We start from the raw sequence: 24,193 nt of genomic DNA on the forward strand, positions 1-24,193 counted from the left end.
ACCATTTATGATATTCATCTGGCCCTCGTAACACTTACACAGTAACTGCTCAGTTGTGGTCCAAATGAATAAGCAGTTTCAGTTTTCTCAAGGAGGCGTGACTGCATTTGGACAAATCCATATACATTACTATACCTGCTAGTCAGATGCCTGACCTGCAGCATAACCCAACATGTTTCATCAGGCCCTGAGTTTATGCATATATATTTTTGTAAGTATCTGACCAGATTTTCTCTACAGAATTTACCAGACGGCAACACATGTATTGCCATGTTTTTTTTCAATGTGCACCAGGGACCTGGGTTTATCATCTCATCCTATATGATCAGTTTGATTTTCCAGTCAAACCAAGGGCAAGACCAGGATTGAAACCTGTACCCTCACAGACACTATTAGCAGAAAAGCGTCTTGACCATTCTGCTACCTGTGAATGAGCATATCTCCAGGAATGGAGACCACAACATTCCCATGAACCCTGCATGAACCATGAACAGTGAAGCCTTGGTTAGTCACTGGAAGTGTGAAAGTGGAGGACGAATCCAAAATGAAGTCAAAATTACACAAAGGGTAACTGAATATGACTCACTATATTTCAAAATGACCAGTCTTCACACAAAAACTCGAAGCAGGGCTCAGCTTGGGGTCATAAGCCAGCCAGGGCTGACACCTTCCAGTCAAAAGGTCTTTGATGCTAACTGCAGCACCACAGTCATGTTACATTTGCTTACAATACACTCACTGCAATGCTTGAATAACACTGGCATTGTTACAAACCAGTTCAGCTTTGAACTGAAAGATGAAGAGGAATAACTAAAAACGTTTCAGATTCCAAATATTTATTCCACCATACCATATATGCACACCCCCGAAAACAGAGTATGGCTGCCTACATGGCTGGGTAAATAAACAAAATGGTCATACACATAAAATTTTAAATGTTTGAGTGTGTATGTGTGCATACCTGAAATCTGATTGAATGACAAAGTAAACGAATGATGAGCGCCAATGGCAGCCGTCAGTCGGAAGAGACCCAGGTAGGCAACCTGTTGTGTAAATGACCCCGTGTTTGTAAAGCGCTTAGAGCTTGGTCTCTGACCGAGGATAGGCACTATATAAGTATCCATATCAATCAATCTGTCAATCAGTATATTTACATGTGTAAAGCTGATGGTAAGCAGCATTGGCTTGAAATACCAAGTACAATTTCTTTGAAGCAAAAGATAACACACTTTTTTTTTCTTGTTGGATATTTAAAGCTGCTTCTTTCTTTGACCAAACTGTTTATTTTGCTTCTTTTTCTTTATTCAAGGTGATGGTAGCTGTCAGTGCTGCAGATGGAACACAATCACAGCAAAAAGCAGCGTAGAATTCTAATCACATGACATATGTTATGCTGTGACTTTATTAATTTGTTCTTTTTTTTTTTTTAATGCAGCAACATGCTCTGGAGCTCTGGAACATTATCATAACCCTGCACACAGCGCTCCAGCAGGAAACAAAAGATCCCAGGTTCACTGCATGTCAAAATTGTACTCCATCCACTGTGTATTGAATGGTGGTCTAGGTTCCAGTCTTTCTGGTGAGATCATAAACCAAGATCCCATATGCAGCATGCATTTAGCGCATATATAAAAGAACCCCTGGCAACATGAGACTTGACCCAGGCCTATGTTCTCCAAGGTCTGTGTTCCCCCAGGTCTATGTTCCCCTAGGCCTATGTTCCTCCAGGCCTATGTTCCCTCAGGTCTAGGTGTGGTTGCTGCACATTTCATCTGAATCGAGCATTGCCCGACATGCTTTACCAATTGTAAAGGTAGTGTGTGTGTGTGTGTACGTGTGTGTGTGTTTGAAAGTGTGTGTTTGAAAGTGTGTGTGTATGTTTTGATTTTATGTGTTTATTCACTTAATGCGATTATAGACAAAAAGAGTGTGTGTGTATACAATGTCTAAATGTGTGTGTCTGTTTTGTGCTTGTGTTGCGTTCTGTTGACAACAGTGCATGGCATTCTTGTGCTTTGTGGTTTGGTGTGCTGTTAATAGTTGTACTGCGCTGTGGTTATACTCATCATTGTTTGTGGTTGTGCTGCACAATAGCAGGCATTGTGCTGTGTTGTGTTGTGTTGTGTTGTGTTGTGTTGTGTTGTGTTTTGTGTACACAGGCACAATAGCACAAGCAAGTCCTCAAAGAGAAAAAAAACATGTGAAGAATCATTTCTCACATGCAAACAGTTCACGCACACAGAGAGGCTTCTATATGTATGTGCTTGTACAAAAGTTATGCCATTAAACAATACATGTTCAAAAAACAACAACAGAACACTCAACTGTCGTTTTAATAGTTCCTTTATTGCCTCAAAAAATGTTCACAAAATAAATGACATCAGACAAAATGGCAAAAAAGTTTATCTAAAATGATCACAAAATACAATATCTTCAGAAAGGAAATGTCAAGTGAGCTCAGTATTATCAACAACTACTACCATTATTGCTGTCTTTTACTTGTCAGATGTGACCCATTAGCTTCTTCTCTCTCTTTCTCTCTTTCACACACACACACACACACACACACTCACACACACGTTTACTTGTCCATTTAAGTGTATGATATTGTCTATTTTAAAGTGTTCTTTTGCACCATGTGATGCATTTGTTTCACAAATGCTTTTTATGCCGGTGTACTGTCAGTTCTGATAATCTTGCTTCATAACTTAGATCTGTACATATTTTTGAAATATCAACCATGAAAGGTATATATTTTCAATTTCCTTTTCAAATTCAAAACCTGAAGATGATCTGGCCTTCCAGAAATCCTACACATATATTTGAAGTACATTTGTATATATTTTTGAAATATCAACCATGAAAGGTATATATTTTCAATTTCCTTTTCAAATTCAAAACCTGAAGATGATCTGGCCTTCCAGAAATCCTACACATATATTTGAAATACATTTGAAAGTGTGTGTGTTCATGTGAGTGTGTGCACACTTGGTAAGAGAGAGAGTGTGAGTGAGCATGCGACCATGCATGCCTCTGTGTGTGTGTGTGTGTGTACAAGCGCAAGTGTGTATATCTGTGTGCGTGTGTGTGCATGTGTGTATGCGTGTGTGTGTGTGTGTGTGTGTGCATGTGTCTCTGAGTATCACATAGAACACACTAATTCCAGAACAAAGCAAAAACAAAAAAAACACTCTGAACACATTTCACATAGCACAAGCAGCACCAAATTAACAACCAGCTTCAAATCAGCAACCAACTTTTAATCATTTTCACTCATCATTGACACTGTATCATCTCCACAACACACACTTTTTACCGGTTCTGGAGATGGCTGCTTTCCCACGTCGTCAGTTTGGGATTATCATCCACCTAGTCGTGCCGCCTCACCACCATCGCCTGGTTCAATACATTGCAGTATATATCGACAGGAATGCTGCATTAAAGAGAAAGAGAGTGAATAGGGTAACCTTGTGAATCTTTACAAACATGATCTATTCCATAACAAAGCACAAAAGGCACACACATACTACTACCCAAACACACAATATTCCAGATGCATCTGAAACTTGTGATTGTTCACTGTCATTCTCCCCCCCCCACCCGCTCCCCCGCTCCCTCCCTCCCTCCACCCTAGAGAGTGTGGACAAGATGAAACAGAATACTTAAAAAGACTTCTGGCAACCGAAAGTATCACAATATGTCAACCAGACATGCCTTCCCCAGAATCTATCAGTACTACAGCCTCCAAAAATCTGGAATAAACCAAAACTATCAGCAATAGCACATAACATTTCCTAACAGTCATAAAACAGCAAATGAATAGGGGAAGAAAAAAAAAAGGTCTATGCTCACTGCACAGCTGTAGCTGACACTCGTGCTAGGTCAATGTTTCACATGAAACTTCTTCGACACTGTGGAAAGGTTTTTCAGTGTAGTTGTCACACACTTTCGTCTTCGTCACCATGTTGGTTTGCTGTTTCATTTCACAGATGTCTAAATTTCCAGTTCTGATTAAATACAATAATGCAAGAATGTCTCAGAGGTCTTTAGAATTATCTGATGAAATCAACCAGTCCCTTTTTTTTCTGGAAAACAATTTATCTTTTTAATTTTTGTAAAGTGCTGAATTTTTTTGGTTTAACAGAATAGATATGGACAAATTGAGATGACAGGCATGTCTGTACAACACAAACCACAACAACAGAACAACAAAATACTGGAATGAGCTGTTTTCAAAACTGTACCACTACAAGTTAATTTCATTTCATACAGCCATGGAGAAACTGCCAGAAAACATGTATTCAACAACAACAACAAACCAAGACACTGTATTATACATACTGTTGACATTAAAACATCCCTGGATATTTCACATTAAAGAAAAAAATTCACTCATTCATATTCTATGAATGCAAACTGCCACAAAAAGCTGTACAGATTTAAACTGTTCATTTGAAAACAAAGTTTATAAGACACGATCACCGGTTTTGAGTATTTTCCTTTCCATTATAATAAGAAACATATTACCTCCCCAGAAAAGTTTTGAAACTTCATAATCTAGTGATCAATTTATGTGGATAAAATGCCTAGATACACATAAAAGCTTTTTCATGGCCAGAAATGAAAATGCATAAACACACACAAAACAAAACAAAACAAACAAAAAAACAACAACAAAAACAAACAACCAAACAACAACCAAAAAACAACAACAAAAAATTAAGAACAAAAAGCTTTTCATCAAAGATAAACTGAACAAACTAAAAACATGGTAAAAGGTCTTCCTTCACAGGAAATTAAAAAACAAATTTTTTTAATAAAAATGTGTAAAAGGTTCAAAAGAATGACACACATCAATACCTGAACCCAGCACCTGACCAACTGAAAAAAGGCAGGCAAACATGATAAGAACAACAACCAAAAACTTAAATTTAAAAGTACTGACAGCAAAAATAAAATTCTTTTAAACGTAAGCATGAAGGGGAATGTGGTTTTTGCCAAGGCAAGGGCCCAGTTACAATTTCCTCACACAGTGATTACATGAGTAAACTTCTGTTGTTTTCTTCAAAAGTCCACATAGCCTTCACTGAAAGTTAAGGACCACTTCACAGAAGGAAGCATGCCATCATACATTTTAAAAAAATTGAGAAGTTATCTAAATTTTGCAGGCTGCATGTGTGGTCTACCTCGAACCTCTCGCTGTTATCACAAATGGCTGTTTCTGGCACATGAACATTATGGACACCTTTAGAAATGTTTTAAAAACCAATGCTTCTGCCATAGCTTTATAGTTATACAGTGGTTTATAAACAACTGGTGTGGTTTGTCAAGGTGATAATTGTAAGTGCATGTGCAAGAGGAGGTCCCATCACCTCTGGGTGTGAGTGGTTCTCCTAACAAAGTAACATAGTAATGGCATAAACCCAATGTTTGCCCAGAATTCAGCAGCATTTCACCATGCCCCCAAGAAGAAAACTGCAAGTTCCCAAGTGGTCCTTAACTTTTTGTGAACCCTGTATTTCAACTTTTCATAAAACAATGCAAAAAAATATCAAATGTAACCTGTGACAGGGTTCCCGCCGCCATGAAGTCCAGACTTCAAAAGTGAGGCTTGATCTGCAGGCCAACACCTGAAACATAAATACACACATGCAAACCCCACATTCACTCACACACACACACAGTGACACACACACACACACACACACACACATTCACACACACAGAGCGTCAAACACACAAGCATGCACACATGCACAAGCAAATGCATGAAGAAAAATCCACTCTAATACATATATTTGTGTGTGTGCATGAAAAAAGCCTGGTTGAATGACAAAGGAAGCTGTCAGTCGGCTCTACCAACATGGGCAACCTGTTATGCAAATGATCTTGTGTTTGTAAAGCACTTCTGACCAAAGACTGGCACTAAACAAGTGTCAATAATGATGATGATAATAATAATTTAGCTATAAAATAATGTGCACAATGAATACAGCTCAACAAGGGTACAAATCACGACCATTAATTCCAGCACCACACAAGGTTCCATCTCCCAGCTGCTGAAGCAAGGAAGCGTCCATGCCGCCAGCTGGATGATAACAGCCACTTGCTAAATGGTGAGCATCTCAATGTTTACAAAACAAAAGTCAGGCAACTAGTTTCACCATCTGCTGGACTGTGGAAAGGGTTCTTGGCATGCAGATCCAAATTCCAATTCTTCCTGCACTGAGACTTACTTCAGTTACAGCAACCTGTCTCTCTATGCTGCCAGTGCTGCAGTTCCACAAAGTAGTTCAGGTTTAGCGGAGTACTCTTAGTCCCCTTGATTTTTCACCTGGCATCATATCTGAGAAGTGTTTCTAAATCTCGAGTACGCTTGCGTGCCAGTGGTGAGAAAGTGAGTGGCTATGGTGAGGAATACATGCGCAACAAAACTAATGCAAGGCCGGAAGTAGATTTACGCTTACCTCGTGGCAAAGTTGCTCTGAGGGCTACCTAGCCTTGACTTGCGAGAACCTAGTCACTCTTGCCAGGAGGTGGAAAAAAGAAAAGCAACTTGTTAGCGTGTCTCACGAGAACCTTGCTTAACTTGTGTGTAAGAAACGCACCTCTGGTTGAGTATAGTTTAACCCTGGAGTCTATGAAGAACAAGCCTGGAATGACCCCCCAAAGGTAAACTTCAAGAAGTCAGAACTGACCTCCCACCCCATCCACCCAAAGTTCGACTTTATGCACCCTCATAATGGACATGAGGGTCATTCTAGGCTAGTTTGACATGACCTCCATGGATAAATCTGGCCCAATTACTATCAATAAAGGCCATCGTAGCAGAACTCCCCCACACTTCCTTCCAGTTATAATGGAGAGCAGTGTGGGAAGTGGGGTCAGTAAAGGCTAGCCCATAACAAGCCCCCAACCCCTTTCCTTTTTTTTTTTTTTTTATTAGCATGATTAAACCCACTAAAAGGGGGTAATTTCCAGCAAGGGGTTGAGAGGCACAATCTTAACTAGCCACAAATGACCCCCTGGGAATCATTCAAGGATAGCCCTGAATGATCCTAGGGTAAAACCCAGCAGGAAGGTAGTTTGAGGCTGTTACACAGGTGCAAACAGGCACCAAAACTACAGTTCATCACACACACCTTCAGCCACAAGGCCACATGCAGACCTGGAAACAGTCCCAAGGTACACATGAAGACAGACTAACACAAGCTGCAGAAGACAAAGACAACTTTACAAAATGCAAGGAACAAGAATAAATAAAAGCAATGATAAATTCCCAGTATAAAAATTTCAACCATGGTAGTTGGTACTAAAAGAAATCTTGACAACAACTGAAACACTTGCTTAAAAAACCAAAACTCTAAATACAGCTAACGAAACTTTTTTTACACATGAAAAAAAAAAAAAAAAATCCCAAGGACATGTACCAACCCTTCTTTTGCATAGAGGTCTCCTCAGATTTGACGACCTTGACTTTGAGCACAGGAGATTCCTCAAAGCTGTAATCGGCCAGGGAGATGAAGGCAGGCAGCTTGGGCAGGTTCCCACGAGTCTTGTCTCCTCCCACGTCCAACAATCCCCCTTGGGATGCCTGTCCTCCTCCTCCTCCACCTCCTGAAGTCAGGCTCCATCCTGCCGCCACACAGGCTGCTGCACTGCTGTCTGACACAGCCTGCAGCCCGGGACTAACACGGCTCTGTGGTTTGTGCTCGGGCTGTATGCTGGGGTCTGGTTTGACACACTTTGGTGGGGGGGACGAAAGTCTGCTGGTGCTGCCATCCCCTGCTGCTGCGTTTTGCCTTCCTTCAATGCTGCCAGACTCTGCAGATCTTTTCTGGGGTTTGGCACTGCAACACAAACACAATTTCAAGCCATGATAGCATTTTTGGGGTGGGGAGTGGTGGGGACGGTGCCGGGAGGGGGTGGGGGGTGGGAAAGGGATTGTTGGTGAAGGGGGTTGGGGGGGGGGAGGCAAAAATGTGTGTCTGATATGATGGGCTGAAGACTTGGGGGGTTTTTCAGCAAATGCGGCCTATCTGATGGGTGTGGCTTGTGTTTTCTATTTCTTTTTTTTCCTCTTTGCATTCCAGTTGCCATGGTAGATTGTCTGGCTTACTGCAGCTGCCTAAATTCAACTGGTGCATCTCCTGTGCTCTATAGACCACAAATTACAACACATGAAAGAGCCCACTTGTTCTTAACAACTGAACATGGCAGGTCAGTTGCAGCCCATGGATGCAGAAGAATACCACCCAAAGCCAAATTCTGCTCTATCCAAAAGTATTTTAAATCATGAGTACAGATGCTTAAATGGTTCATTCAACTGATTAATGTTAAGAAAAATCAACACATACATTGATATAAAAATGCTGCCTGAAGCAATACTGATCTACAAGCTTAACAAACAGTTTCACGCCTCCTCCTCATTACAATCCTTTATAACACGATATCCTCTATACTGACAAACTATACTTCTTCAAAAAACATAAGAGAACCCCATCCCCCCATCACCTCTACCCCCCCTATAAATGCGCCCACTCAGTGGAAGCTAGTGAGAATTAGTATCAACAGATTGCACAAAAGTACATTAATTTTCATGTCATGGCCATCTCACAAACTATGCTAATAATAAAGTTAACCTGCCTAACTAGTAAGCGAGTGTCTGCAGATTTTAATCCCATAGATGGACTGGGATTTTTACCGCCCCACCCCCCAGCCCCCCTCTCCACCAGACCAAGAGTTGTAGTCTGGATGCTGTGCTTTTGGATGAGACAATTAACCACAGTCTCATGTGCAGCATGCATTTAGTGTGCATAAAAGAACCCACAGCAACAGAAGGCTTGTCCCTGGCAAAGAGGGTGGAGCTGTACTGTCGCGATGCACTCTCCCCAGGGAGAGCACTTCAAATTTCACAGAGAAATCTGATGTAACATAAACAATAAAATACAATACAATACAATATCCATGCATGTGCAAGTGGATTTAAAAATTCTGTAGTAAACAGCACATTTTTGTTTTTGCTTTTAAACAAACTGCTTTATACTTTTTAATGAAATCAGATTAATGAACCTCGGTTAAAAAAAAAACAAGATGCACTTTCCAGTGCCTTTCCCATGCAGTACCTGTCCTTAGGCTTGTGTACATAGGAGGAGGAGGAGGAGGAGGGGAGGGAGGCAGTGACCCCATTTTTCCTGGCCCCCCTGTGCCTTTTGTGCAGTAGGCGGCACTTCTTCCCATCTGGGCATGTCCCCGTCTTGGCAAACTGCGGACATGTCAGGGTGTGGAGCTTCTGGCACTGAAACATACAAAGTACGCAATGGGTAGGAGGCGTCATTCTTTCTTTTATCATCATGTTGGAGGTGCCATGGTGGTCAATCAGGTGTTGACTGGGCTTCTGATCCGGTGTCTACCAGTGGTCAGGGCCCCAGGACCCTCTGTTTCTGGTGTGGTGTTGGGTCCATTGGAAAGGCACTTTACCACAATTTTCCTCACATCCACCCTGGTGTGACAGTTACCTGACTTTGGCTGGGGAAGGTTAAGGCAGTGGGAGAAGAGGAATGGGCCTGGTCTCCTATGCATACGCCCTACACAAAGGGGATATCAGTTTACTGCCCTGATCTCCGTAAAGGCTATGGGACCTTTAACTTAATGGCAAATCACCAGGCAGTTGTGCCTCCCCAACCAAACCGCCCCCTAGAGTTTATGCTTGGTTAGAGACTAAACTCGAAGCTCTTTACATAAAGAGTCATTTGCACAACAGGCAGCTTACCTGGGTAAAGCCAAATGACAGATTCCTTTATGCAACCTATGGACCATGTATAAAACATTTTTTGGTGGACTGAAGAAACAAGTCAAACAACATGAATAAGTACATTCGCTGGAAGTGTTATTCATAATATTTACTAGAAAATGGTGCCCATACAGTTAACTTGTGGAAAATCATAATCTTTTTCATGTTGTTTTAAACATTGTTGTTCTGAAACATGACATTGTCATCAAGTGGATGATTACTCTATTAAACATAAATCAGAATAGCTATACACTTTGTTACTCATCATTTGTCACTATCGATACCGTGTTTCATTTCTTGTACATGGAAATATCTGTGTTTTCAAAATCCATACTGGTTGATAACTCTATTGAACAACACTTGCCTTAAACTTGCATTCCCCTCCCCCATCAGCCCCCCCCCCCCAACCCTCACACATAAGCAGATGGATGTTTCTCAAATGTACCCACCAACATGTGAATCATTAATTTTTAAAAAGTCAACAATTAAGAAAAAACAAACAAAATAAACAAAAAAAACAACAACCACACCTTGTCAGCAAGAAGGCAAAAGCCAGAGATGAAATCCGGGCACACCTGGGCACCCTGGCTGACCTTGACGTGCAGGTAAGGGCACGACTCGCGCGTGCACACCCCCCGCAGGAAGAAGGCGCACACCGGCATCTTCTCCTTGCTCACCTTGTGGGAGAAGGGGCAGTTCTCCACCTGGCACGTCCCTCGCAAAAACCTGGGCCCACACACACACACACATGTATACACGTCAAATGATGAAAAGTGGTTAAATGTGCACACACACACACACAAGAAAAAAACAAACCCCCCAGACCCTCACAAAAAAAACACCCACACACTCACATACACAAACACACCACATTACACACCTAAGTAATATCACTCAAAGAGAAAAGAAGTAACGTTACAGAAAGAAAAGCATGTGAAAGAACTGTAACCCCTAGGCTGCCTATATGACGAGATAACTCGTCAGCGCAAGCAAGTACGCTTCGCTGCCACAATGACGAGATAACTCGTCATCGAAATATTCCGACTTTCCCTGGTTTGCCTTGAGTTCGTTGACAAAAATACTGGTAGCTTTAGCTTGGGGAATCTTTCTAGATTCTATTCATAGCTAGAAACTCCATCTTTGTCATGAGGCAGTTTTGGTTGGGTTACTGCCACAGTGTTTGCTTGGCTCCTCTCCTCGCTCGCTGAACAAAATGTCAGACACCCGATCGTGGCACACAAAAATCAACCAAGATAGCTTTCTTTAGGTGATGTTCAGAAAGAATTGAAGTGTAATTCGAAGGAGAAGACAGTGATGAACATTTATAGGACGATTTGATAGAAAATAAAGGGAACAATCAAGAGACTGGCCAAGATACGACTATCAGTGAGTGATGCCGGCTGTACAGCTGTAGCAGACAGAAAATGACCGAATCATTAGCAGGACACAGTGTGAGCGATTTTCTTGGCACTCAGCCAATGTGGTCTGATGAGAACCGGATGAAGTGACCATGTGGGAGGGGTGAAGAGGAGAGGGGTGGAGACCAAGAGGGCGTGGCCCCACGTCCACATTATCACTTGGAGAAGACACAATGCATTGTGTAAATCTGTCTTTCTTTTTTCTTTCTTTTTTTTTTGGTGGTTGTTCTAGTATAATTTGTGTGTGCAGATATTATCCATTTGTCCAGAAAATATTATAATTTAGTGCAAATTACCTGACTAATGTTTGTAATGAACAAGTTGAATATGTGACAAAAAACAAAACCATTATTTCAAAACAACAGCATGTCACTGAAAATCTTTTTAAAAATGGGAAAACATCATCTGTTTTGCATTCTTTATTCATTTACCTTTCAGAAAATATATATTTTTCTGGGTCTTTCTCCAATAACAAAGAGCACAGAATTTTTTGAAAATATATACACGTTTTTTTTGGAAAAAAACCCTAGCAAATAGATTTCACTTAAATCTTATTTTCCTGGCAGCGAAAGGGTTAAGCAAGCATACAGGTGTATGTAAGAACACGCTCACCTATTCTTTCTCTCCCTTTTTCTCTTTCTCACTTACACAAGAGAAAATGAGAATGCATTACTATGAAGCCAATTTCAAATAAGACTGAAAAAAAGAAATACATAAAAATAAACAGCAAGTACATAGGTGCATTTTTAATAACATTTTAATAACAGAAAAACAAGTTTTTCTATCAACACAAAGTAGGCAAAAAGAAATTTGAACTCTGACAAATCAAAGAGTGTTTTAAAATCTGGTGGGCTCTTCCACTAAATCGTCTGTAGTTCTGTCAACATACACACACGATCTACAAAGCAGTCCCAATGTAGCTTCATCACAACAATCATCACAATAATTATCGCAAACTGTTTTGTTGTTGCTCGGACAAATAAGAAGGTAAACAAACACATCTCGTGTGTAACGAAGAATATATTCAATAACTGAAAATAAACAAACAAAAACTAGACTGTCATCCGCAATGACCCTGACCGTTGTTGTTCCTCTGGCGCCCTCTATATTCCCCGAGCATCAAGGAAGATAATTCTGATGACAATAACTTTCGACACAACACAAACATTAAACAACATCTTTCTTTTTTTTTTTTTTTTTTTGGCAGCCTCACCTGGTGCACACAGCAACCTTGGCAGGGTCATGGAGGAAGGGGCAGGCATCTCCCCGGCTGCACTTGCCAAAACGGCAGAAGTACAGACAGTTCTTCTTGGTGCTGCCCCCCTCCCCTTCCTTCCTCCTCAGCTTGGCCGCAGCCAGGTAGAGGCTTCGCTGCTTGACCCGACTGTGTTGCGAAGGTGAAAAAAACAACAACAACAAAAAACATGGCTGTGGGTTAAATAACAATTATAATAATCAAAATAATAATCATAATAAATTATTCATTTTGCTTGCACCTCTGAATTTGATTCAAATTTGCACACTGTCAGCAGTAACAACAAGAGACACTGTGATATAAACCACACACACACACATATATATATATATATATATATATACGAAATATAATAGATATAATTATGCAGTAATAATAATAATAGTAATGATTAATTCATATTGCATGCACCTCTCAAATTATTTTATATAGGTCAGTTCACCCTCAGCAGTAAAATATCAAACATAAATAACAACGGATACCACACTAAACAAGACACATACACTCACAAATGAAATAAAATGAACGTAACTGTGTAATGCTTTCAAAAGTGGGTAACTAAGTCAAAGAATGTAAATCAAGTTTCCAAAACTGAACAGCCAACCCTTATATCCTGAAAATTTCAACTCTGCACTGCTGTATCAAAGTATCTCATGTACCAATCAGGCATGGAAAATCAAAAAAATGAAATCAAAACATGCAAAAAGGATAAAAGGAAAATTTTCAACATGAAGACCATAGTAGGGTATGTTTATGGAAAAAACATGGAGACAGAGATGGGATTCTCATGTCTGTACTTAAATCTTTCTCTCTCAACTGGCTGACTTGTCTCAAGACTTTCAGACTTCAGTTGATTTATTCAGATAAGTCTTAGCCACTTCTGAGGTGGTGGAAAACAAAAAACAAACAGAAATACAGCAACCTCACAACCATATATGTCCACAAGAACATACTGTAAAATCAAACTTAATGTAGCTGCTCTTATTCCTTTGAAGGATTCATACAGAAATATTGCTCAATGCATCACAATTTTGTCACTCAAGGATGAAAATGACAGAGTTACATAAATAGTACAAGAAATTGTAGGTCATTGAGCTCTCCATCTACTGCAAGAATCTTTCCCCTTCTTTTTGACCAGTTCCCCCCCCTCCCCCCGACCCCTTTCCTCCCAGGGGATATTAACACACTCACAGTGCAATTCTGTTGAAGACAAAAAAACAACAAACAAACAACAAAAACCACAACAACAGAAAACAAATTTAGAAACCTATTCAACACAATTAAAGAAGAGCCAGAGGGCTTCAAAAATCGGAGCTCATCATACCCGATTACAAAATTGACATTTAAAAAAACAATCCAGATTTTGTTTTGTTTTTGCCTGTTATTCCATTTTAGCCTTTTTCTCAAATCCTAACATTTGCTTTTGAAGTGAACTTTACAACAGACCAGTTGTTTGCTTTTTTTGTTTTGTTTTCCTTGGTTGATTGTTTTTGTTTTGTTTTATTTTATTTCTTTTTCTTTGGTTTGTTTGTTTGTTTTGTTTTTGTTTTGTTTTTTGCTGTTGTTAATAATAGGTTTTTTGTTCTGATTTGCTTCAAGTTCAAACAAAGCCAGACGTACTTTATAACGTAACGAGTCTGGCTGTCGAACATTTTTCCCAAAGCTCCTTGAGCCTGCACACCAGCTGTGCCAGCAACGTCTGCTCTTGATATTGCAGCCATCTTGCCTGAAACAATACACAGTAGAAATTAAATAAATTATGTTTCAAAATCACCTTTTTTTTCACAGCAACATTAATGAAATTACACAAATGTGTGTGTGTGTGTGTGTGTGTGTGTGTGTGTGTGAGTGTGTGTGTCTGTGTGTGTGTGCGTGTGCATGCATGTAACTGAAGCCTGACAGAATGACACAGGAAACGAATGATAAGCACATAAAGGCAGCTCTCAGTCAGCTTTACCCAGACAGGCAGTCTGTTGTGCAAATGATGATGGAGTCTCCCGTCGGTCTGAAGGATGAGTAGGCAGGCAGGTTTATCTGTCTGTGCGTTTCCTCATATAGGAGAAGAGGCCGATTCTGGATGTGCAGCACTTCCCACAGGTGTTGCAAGGGAAAATGTCTCCAGAAGTTGAGCCCTGCTTACTTCGCTCACGCTTCTCCTTAATGGCCAGCATTCTCTTGTTTTCAAACGTCTTTATGCCACTAGAGCACAGCATCCTCCAGCAACAGCAGTCAAGGGCATCAGTTTCCCAGGAAGCAATGTCTGTGTCACAGGCTTTGAGATTTGTCTTCAAGGTGTCTTTGAAGCGCTTGCAGGATCTTCCAAGTTCACGGTGGCCTTCCTTCAGCTGACCATACAAAAGCATCTTCGGGATCTTGCTGTCTGTCATGCGGACAACGTGTCCTGTCCAGCGTAGCTGGTACTGGATCAGCAGGCTTTCGATGCTGGGCAGGCCGCTCCTCTCTAGGACCTGGAGGTTGGAGACCCTGTCTTGCCACTTTATGCCGAGGATCTTTCGTAGGCATCTCTAGTGAAATGCTCAAGTTGCTGAATGTGACGGCGATACGATGTCCATGTTTCACAGCAGTACAACAAGGTGGTCAGCATGACAGCTCTGTAGGTTTTCATCTTGGTGCTGAGCCTGATGCCTTTGTTGTTCCACAGCCTGTTGTCGAGTCTGCCAAAGGCGGAGCTGGCCTTGGCGATGCGCAGCGTCACTTCTGCATCAAGGACTCCGTTGCTGCATAGGGTGCTGCCCAGGTAGCAAAACTTGTCAACTGACTTGATCTCTGTGTCATTGATCTTGATTGCAGGTTGGGGGGAGGCACTGGCGTTCTGTGAGCTAGCTGGTTGGTACATGGACTCAGTCTTGCTGAGGCTGATGGTGAGTCCAAAGCGCCTGCAGGAGGTTGAAAACCTGTCATTATGAACTGCATGTCCTCATGGGTGTGTGCAGCAAGCACGCAGTCATCAGCGAAGAGGAACTCTCTCATCAGTGCCTCAAACACCCTGGACCTGGGTTGGAGTCGCCACAAGTTGAAAAGTTTGCCATCTGTGCGAAACTGAATGTAGATGCCCAGGTCACAGTCTTGGAAGGCGTCAATCAGCATGGCAGAGAAGAGAGTGGGGAACAGTGTGGGAACAGTGTGGGTGCAAATGAAAAGTGTTTGTAAAGCACTTTGAGCTTGGTCTCTGTCTGAGAATAGGCTCTATCAATATCATTATCAGAATTATCAAAAAAAAACACATCCGAGATTTCAATAGTCCATTGTTTTTTCTGATTTCTAGCTGTAAAAACATCTGTCACATAATCTTATCAGGACAGGACTTTGAATAAGACTGAGTTGTACTGTGACATTTTCAAAATACTGTTTTAACCACATCCAAGATTTCCTAACATGAGCCATTTTCATGTAAGTAAAAGTGTTTTTTTTTAAAACAAACATTTTTTTTTTTTTTTTTATCAATGTCATTCTTGCAAGTGCTTAGCTTATGAATGTATTATTTTGTGTAAGCTGCGAAATTTTGTGATAATATAAAGAATAGAATGGACTAACATTTGGCAAAGCTTCAAAGCACTTACTTAATCACTGACTGATTTATCATATTTTGAAAAAAAAAATCGTGTTTTTCACAACTGACGTAAAGGGGTGAGTTTTTCTCATATAAAAGAAATTTTACAAGTGTGGTCTTTTGTAACCAGACACTTCCTAATTGTAGCAATTGAATGGGCAAATGTGTATGCACAGTATTATAGAATCAGTTTGTACTCAACTTTGAGCCACAGTACTTGCTGAAATTGACGGATACGCCATCTTGTCGAGCGAGCGAGAAGGGTGACTCTATGCTCACATGTATGGTACTCAAACACCACAGTAACGAAGCGTTGTGCGCATGAGGTACGGTATAGTGTACCTTAGTACAGAAAAAGTAAAACTACCTTTCTTGGCACTGTTGGACACTCTCCGCAGTGTGGTTCCTCTGGAATTGACCCTGAAATGAACTCCTCTCACCATCACTGTCTTCATCATCCTCTGCCTTCTTCCACCTGTGGCAATACAAAACAAGCATACGTTTGGATACCTTCCAATAAACAAATAATATAACAAAAGAAAAGAATCTAAGCCCTGTGTCAAAGGAGAGAAAAATAAATACAATGAACACAAAAATAGCTATAGAGGAAAAGCCTTCACAGTTGACTCATCATGTGATTCCCACTGAAATCTGTCAAACACCCAAAACAAAAACAAAGGCAGAAACAAAAACAAACACAAAACAAAAAATGTACGAAGAGTCTAAACATATATATACTGATTATCATGGGTATGACAAACAAAAATTTGAGAACGAAGTTTCAAAGACATGCATGGATACTGAACACTGAAACAATAACTGGTGCTGTGTCTACTGCAGAAGACGCAAACAGGTCTATAAGACAGCAAATCTCAAAACTTAAAAGCTAATTAAAGCCAGAAACTTCTTTTCATCTGAGCTTGGAAGAGGACTCAGCATTTTGGTAGGTGGGTCCGTTTGCTTTCTCAGTAATCTCACCCTTAATGCACAATATACAAAACAACAAAGAAAGAAACAGGCATTTATGACCACTTCTATGAAAACCGATGTTCAAATATCAAAATAAACATTAATAACGATTTGTTACTGTCACTGATGACAGTCAGTATTTTCATAAAGGTGATGGTTGGATAGGTTGTACTGATTAAAAGAAAAAACTTTTTTTTTTTAATTATACAGATCATTCTGTCTGGTTTGCTATCTCTGCCACTGGCAGTTGTTGAGAAAATGCTGATGTTACAAACTTACCAAGGACATGCTTACACACACAGTGACACCCACACGCACACACAACCAAAATCTACAAATAGCATTATACTTACAACACTGATTCATTTTTAATATATACAAATGAGTCAAAAACTTAAAAAGCCTGTGGGTAACTTTAAATGCACAAATAAGTCAAAAAGACTGTGGGTAACTTTGAACACATAAATGAGTCAAAAAGACTGTGGGTAACTTTGAACACATAAATGAGTCAAAAAAACTGTGGGTAACTTTGAACACATAAATGAGTCAAAAAGACTGTGGGTAACTTTGAACACATAAATGAGTCAAAAAGCCTGTGGGTAACTTTAAATACACAAATAAGTCAAAAAGACTGTGGGTAACTTTGAACACACAAATGAGTCAAAAAGTCTGTCGGTAACTTTGAATACACAAATAAATCAAAAAGAATGTGGAAACTGGAAAATGTACAAAACCAAAAAAAAAAAAAAAAGCCCAGCAATCCAAACTCCCAGAATCTCGGTGGTATATGTTTGATTTCTCTAGATTTCACACCACGCCCAAAAGCAGCACTCACCTACTGAACTGTTGAGCAAGGCGGTGCTGGCAGCAGGCTTTGTCACTGAATCCAAGTTTGATGCTTTGGTCAGGCGGCTGGAGCTGGACCTGTACACAGTACCGTTGATCATCACCAGGCGCTCCCGTCTGCCGCACATGTTCTTGGCCTTCTGGGAGATGGGCGCTTGCCTGCATCAATGTGAAAGACCATGATGATCACATCACCACTGATTAATTTGCTGAATGTTTTTACTGACACATGTATATCAATGCTGAATCATTTCTGAATGTGTTGAAAACTAAACTACTTTTGCACCATGATGTACTCTGTGAAGAAATGTCAGCAGTTAATTGTTTGGGTTGGCTTGTGTTCTTTTTTAATACATTGAAAACTGGCTTGTACATTGAAAACTGATTTACTCATTACTCTGCACCAAATTTAAAATGTCAAAAAATGGCTATGGTGATTTTTTTCTCTCTCTTTTTTTGTTTTTTTTGTTTGTTGTTGTTGAATATATTGAAAAACAGCAGTTACGTCACACAACAATCTGCAGTGTCAAGTTATAATCTAAAAGTTAACCTAATCAAATTAACATTTTAATCAATTTCATCATTTCATGTTGAAAAACAACTATGTTCCACTTACCATAAACATGTGACATCTGCTTATCAAATTACACCATCTCATCAAAAAATGTCTCCAATAAAAACTACAAAAAAAATATAATATCAATAATAATCTTTTATATAACAAAGTGGAATCTGAATCTTTAAAAAGGGGGATTTACCTTAAACTGTATGCATTCATCCACTGCTGCCTCTTCAGATGAAGCATCTGCTGTCTGTGGAACAACCTCTTCATCTGAAAGCTGCGTGCCATCTGGTCATACGGAGTTGGGCCCCACCGCCACTGTTGCTTCCACTGCATTTTCCATACTACACAAAAAAACAAAACACATTTATACATACAAATATATACATGTATTATTTGATAAATTATATATATATATATGTATATATCAAGTAAACAAAGGAAGAACTAATGTGAATCAGTCAGGAACTGAATGGGCGATAGCCTATCTTATAAGATAAATTCAAATGGGAAGACTTGGGAAATACACAAGAATTTCTTGGGAAATACACAAGAATTTGAACTGTCAAACACATCACCAGCGGATCATGTAAGCATGAACACAGTATTAAAGTACTTTAAGTAAAACCTGTCATTCACATATATATATATATATATATAATTATTAATTATATTTCAGCCCACTTCATACAAAAATGAATGAACATAGTATGGGAGCTACACTTGCAGCCCACAAACACAGAAAAGACAGCAAACAAAAGAAATTTATCTCAAAAACAAGAAAAATTCAAAACATGCAGAAAAAAAAGCACAAACCTTTCAATGCTTTGACTCTTTGCCTTGTGGGCCACTGCAAAGGAGACCTCTGGGCTGGAATCCCCCAGCCAGCCAGAGAACCATCCCAAAGAAATCCCCTCTTCCATGGACCTGTTTGAAAACTGGCTGCCTGACGGTTAATTCTCTGTTTGAAACTGCCTCTCCCTCGAAATGCCTTAGTACTAGCAGGGGAAAATGGGTGTGGGAGCTGGTGGAATCCAGTCCTGTGGAAAAACTGGGCGTGTTTGTTTCCTTTCAAGCGCACAGCCATGGGCGAATGAAAGAAGGAGCTGGCAGTGGTGCTGTGCTGCAGAGTGCGGTGCTGAGGCTGGCTTGTCTGCAACACTGTGCCACGTGGAGAGCTGGAAAGGGGGACTTTTCTCATCTTGTACTTGCTCTTGATGACCTGGGCAGCTTTCTGCTTGGCACTCACTGGGGTGGACACACCCCCTCCTATTAGTGACAGGGAATGAGGTGAGTCCTTCGAAACAATCTTCATAAGTTTGTATTGAGACTGCACTACAGTTTTGGGGGGCAAACTGGCTGCACAGCTGTTTGCCTGTGACTGGGAATGGGTTCTCTGAACTTTGAATCTGCTGACAAAGGATTTTGAACAAGCAGGGCTAACCAAAGATTTTTGTATCTGTGTCACAGAAGACTGGGAAACACAGCTTCCTGATTTTTCTGCTGCCTGTGTGCAGCTGTTTCTCACAAAAGCATATCGGGACTTCCCCTGCCTCACTGCCTGCCTTTTTACTCTGGTACTAACAGGGGTTATATTTCTGCCAGCTGCATTCAATGGTTTGGATGAGCTGCTCTTCTTGTATGAAACTGTATTTGGTGAATTACCAGAGACAAGAACTTGCTCTGATGACTTTCTTCGGGGAAGCTTTTGAGGAGTCCACTTTAAGCTTGTCCTGTTCTGGAAAGGTCTTTGCTCTGTAGGAGCTGTAAATGTCGGTGTTGAGCTGGAGGAAGAATGTACACCACCCTTCATGTTTGAAAGAGCTTGGCGTAGATGATGATGTAACTCACTTTCACCCCTTGCACTCACACCTGATTTTTGTGGAGACTCCTTCAGCATAAGACCCATCTTTTTCCTCATGTCTTGAAGCTTCTCCTCTGTGGCCTTCAGCTCCTTTCGCAAGTTTGCTTTCACTGCAGATCTAGATGGGCTTGAGCAAGGACTGTCTCTAACAGGTTTTGTTTCTGTCATGTTCTCCATCTCACTGATGACAGATATACCATTTGTTGGCTCTGATCCTGATGACAGCCACCTAGCAGCAGTGCAACCATTTGACGGATTCTCAATGATGGCCACTTCTTTCTTTACAGTGCTGCCCTGTACTGTTGAGGTAAGTTTGCCTAAAAGTACTGACCACGCAGGCTTCAGTAAATTATCTGAACACTCTCTCTTCACAGGCAGATCCTGTCGGCTGTCTTTCACAAGACTTGTGCATGCTGCAACATTCTCCTTTGTGCTGTTTATAATTCCAACAGCCTTCATTGGCTCATCTGATCCTTTCACCTCCCCAGACTGTAGGTTTCCTTGATAACATTTGTCATCATTGAGTGACAAAGAACAAACAGATCTGTTTACAACTCGTTTATTCACTGCTTTCAATTTCTTCTTGGCTGCTGCCAGGCCTGCCAGTTCAGACTTTAAGTCTTCAATTTTGTTCTGCATCATCTCCCGTGCAGCCATGACTTCCGCATTTCTGGAAACGATCTTACCCTTCTTCAGTGAGTTCATGCTCTTGGAAACACCAACAGATTGAACTGGGAGATGCTGACTCATGGAACCTTTTGGTCCCAGGTACATGAAGGGCTTGTCCTTCTGTGCTGTTTGGCAATCTGTCTTTGTGAAGCTGAGAAGACAGAGCACTTTTGGACAAGGTATCAGCAGAAAACTTTCTGGTTCTTCACCTCCGACAAAGAAGTGCACTGCACAACTCTGACAACAGGTGGTTTTGTTGGAATGGTTCGGTCTTTCGAGGACTCTCCACCATCATGAATCTGCACTGCAGATGTACCCAAAGGAACTATGGGATCTGATGAAGTCACAATTCTCCGATGAATCACAACTTCCCTTTGGTCATTAAGTCCTGAATCACAAGCAGAAGTGTTCACGTCTTTGGCTAACCTGCTGATTTGTAAAGTATCTTTGTTCTGATCTGCCTGCTGCTGGCTTGCAGTCAAACATTCTTTACGCAACACTTTTCTGTGTACCATGTTCTGTTGAGCTGTAGTGGTTGATGATACTGATACATCTGATGCAAGAGTTGACACCTGATTGACTGGAAGTGGAACACATGTGCTGGGAGGTAGACGAGTGGGAAGAGAGTTTGTGCCACCAAGTGTCTTGCTGCCTGGCTGCTGCTGCTGCTGAGCTTTATTACCCAAATTCTGCTGCCTATGGTTTCCTGAGATGATAAGTTTGGAGCCAGTGGAGCATCTCATGTGCTCCAGGCCTCTCTGCTTTGCATGGCTAATATAATCTGATGAAAGAAAAGGAGGTCCACTTCACAGATTTGCATTAATCAGTAATTTGAATAACACAAGACATACATTTTATCAAAAATAATAATGATAAAATATAACAATACTGACACTAATAATAATGATTATGAAAACATGGCCTTCAATTAGTTCAAGAGTCATGTCCAGTACCGTGCAAGGACTGTGATGGAACAGATTTTGGTTTAGTTCCATATGATTTTGAACCAAGTTTACAGAAGAAAAATTAAAACAAGCTGCTGATGCATCAACAATGTGATCAAAGTTCTGAATGCCAGTGTGGAAACTGTGTATTTGCCAACTCTGTCATGCCAGAAGAATGCACGTTGCAGAGACAATGATTTGACCATCGTAGCTTTTGAAAGCAATGAATGTGTTGGGCCTGCAATCAGAATCACAAAACATCTGTCTGTAATTCATGACACTTATAGGTTCATTTCAGCTGCTTTTATAAACATTCTGTAAGTTATATATTCAGAGAGTACAAAAAAAATTGTTTTTCTCAGATTTTATAGTTCACCCACTGCAAACCTGTATGTTAAGTAAGCTTCAAACTATTGGAAAATTAATAGCATGTTCAATTCCTTTAAGAAAAGTATGGGTTATGTAAACTTTCTTGCAGTAGATTACAAGCTAGAATTTTTTGTTAATTATTACTATATTAGCCTTCGCAAATATAAAGCACAAGCCAAAATAAAGCCCAGTTCTGAAGAGGTTAAAACTTGTTAAAAATTCAACTGGATTTTCGATTTTCATGTTACCATCCAAATGACAGTAATGACTAAGACAAGAGTTTAAATAAAAAAAATCTATATAATTCATTTTCTTTAATTCGAATTACCCAACAAAGTAAATATACATAAATACACACACACACACATACATACATATATATATATATACATATATATATGTATATATATGCATGCTATTGTAACACTAACACTGCGGTGTAAAACTAACAGTGTAAGTTTCTTAATTTCTTATGAGTTATGTTCCTATTCTTGATAATGATAAATAACTATCAAAAGTATCATTCATAACCACATTCAATATTTCCAATAAAAAAAAAACCAAAAAAAACTATCAATTAAAAATTCTGTGGTCCCTATTCCTTATTTCAGTTGGGGGGTAGAGGTATGGGAGCTGCAGGGGGGGGGGAGGAGGAGGGAGTGTGTGGGGGGGAACGGGGAGGGGAGGGTGCAGGGGGGGTGGGGGGGGGGCGCATATTGAAGGGACACCATGAATCAGGCCTTGACATTCGTGGTTGCCCGGCTGCCTGGGGAAAGTAGATCACTATGTCAGGCAAATAATGTCCTGTTTTGTGATTTCTGTCCTGCCCGACCGGGCAAGTTAAATTTTCTAAGACTAGCATGTTGTGATTTCAAAAATACCCTCATGTTACCAATACCAATTGTAAGACTCTATTTGTTTAGCTAGACGATGTTTTGAGTCTGACGCAGTTTTCTGCTGAAATGGCTCAAAGAATTTCTGTGGCTGGAGGTCAACTGTGAAAACACGCTAAGACAGTGTTTTGTCAAGTGTGAGAGAAAACGTGTTTTAGCTTTTCAAAACAACAGTTATCTTTAGGTAAACCCAATAAAACAAACATCAGTTAAAGAAAAGGGTGAATTTTCCAGTCATTTGCCCAAGTGGGCAAATTGAAAAAAAAGTTAATGTCAAGCCCTGTGAATAAATGTTAAAACCCATTTTCAACGGTTTTCGACACTAAAACGTTGATTTTATCATTTTATTCAAGTTTCTAAAATTTCTAAATTCTATACATACATTGTATGTATGTACACTACATTCATTATAAATAAACCATCCTGAAACAATGTGATGTCCGCTCTTTCGTCTGGGGAAGTGCAATGACCTGATTACTCACAGTATCAAAATCATATGCCAAAGATCCTGTCTGTCGAAACAGTAAACAAATACTTTAGAATGGATTTCATTGTCATTTTTCTTCTAACATGCCTGAACACGAAAATGGTCGCAGATACAGAAAAATGAGTTTTCTACCTTTTTTATAAAACAAAACCAAAAAAAACACCTCTCCATAATGTCATTTACCTGATAAAAGTTTCATTTCCTTTAACAGTCGTTCCTTTTCAGTTACATCAGCCATGTTGTTTTCATGAAACTTCCGGTTGGCCCGCTTAGCACGTCAACTAAATGTAGGGGGCGCTTACAACAAAATAAAATGTATTCGGACTCAGTCAGAAAATGACTCAAAACCGCATACTGATATGGGCAAGTCATTAACTGGTTTGGTATTTGTTTTTTCGCGCGCGTGCGCGCGTGTGTGTGTGTGTGTGTGTGTGTGTGTGTGTGTGTGTGTGCGTGTGTGTGTGTTGTTGTTGTTATTGGTGGTGGTGGTTTTAGGTTGACGTGCACAGAACAGATTTTTTTAAGCCAACGTCCATTATTAATACATCTTTTT

At 40.2% G+C, this 24,193-nt stretch overlaps 1 protein-coding gene across 2 annotated transcripts; it reads right to left on the reverse strand.

The window, feature by feature from the left end:
- Positions 1-2,325: 2,325 nt before the first annotated feature.
- LOC143300193 (uncharacterized) lies at positions 2,326-23,900 on the reverse strand. Of its 2 annotated transcripts, none has more exons than XM_076613754.1 (12): positions 23,824-23,900; positions 19,231-21,728; positions 18,611-18,758; positions 17,842-18,011; positions 16,405-16,512; positions 14,087-14,192; positions 12,425-12,595; positions 10,324-10,519; positions 9,126-9,298; positions 7,435-7,850; positions 5,563-5,630; positions 2,326-3,396 (listed from the first exon to the last, which is right to left on the reverse strand). In XM_076613754.1, exons 2-11 carry the CDS (start codon positions 21,050-21,052, stop codon positions 5,599-5,601), a joined length of 3,342 nt encoding a protein of 1,113 aa, XP_076469869.1. In that variant the 5' UTR covers positions 21,053-21,728; positions 23,824-23,900; the 3' UTR covers positions 2,326-3,396; positions 5,563-5,598. The 2 variants fall into 2 exon arrangements, with proteins under 2 accessions (XP_076469869.1, XP_076469868.1); XM_076613753.1 differs by having other exon boundaries at positions 2,326-3,433.
- Positions 23,901-24,193: the final 293 nt, after the last annotated feature.

The sequence above is a fragment of the Babylonia areolata genome, chromosome 26 (genome assembly GCF_041734735.1).
Source record: "Babylonia areolata isolate BAREFJ2019XMU chromosome 26, ASM4173473v1, whole genome shotgun sequence".
Taxonomy (NCBI): Eukaryota; Metazoa; Mollusca; class Gastropoda; order Neogastropoda; family Buccinidae; genus Babylonia; species Babylonia areolata.

What these genes read in the sequence shown, in the direction of transcription:
- LOC143300193 (XM_076613754.1), bottom strand. Translation starts at nt 21,052, where the DNA reads ATGTACCTGGGACCAAAAGGTTCCATGAGTCAGCATCTCCCAGTTCAA. An exon ending in CTTGCTCAACAGTTCAGTAG is followed by an intron (nt 16,513 to 17,841) that starts GTGAGTGCTGCT and finishes GTATTGCCACAG; the next exon opens with GTGGAAGAAGGCAGAGGATG. An exon ending in GACCTCTATGCAAAAGAAGG is followed by an intron (nt 5,631 to 7,434) that starts GTTGGTACATGT and finishes TTTATGTTTCAG; the next exon opens with GTGTTGGCCTGCAGATCAAG.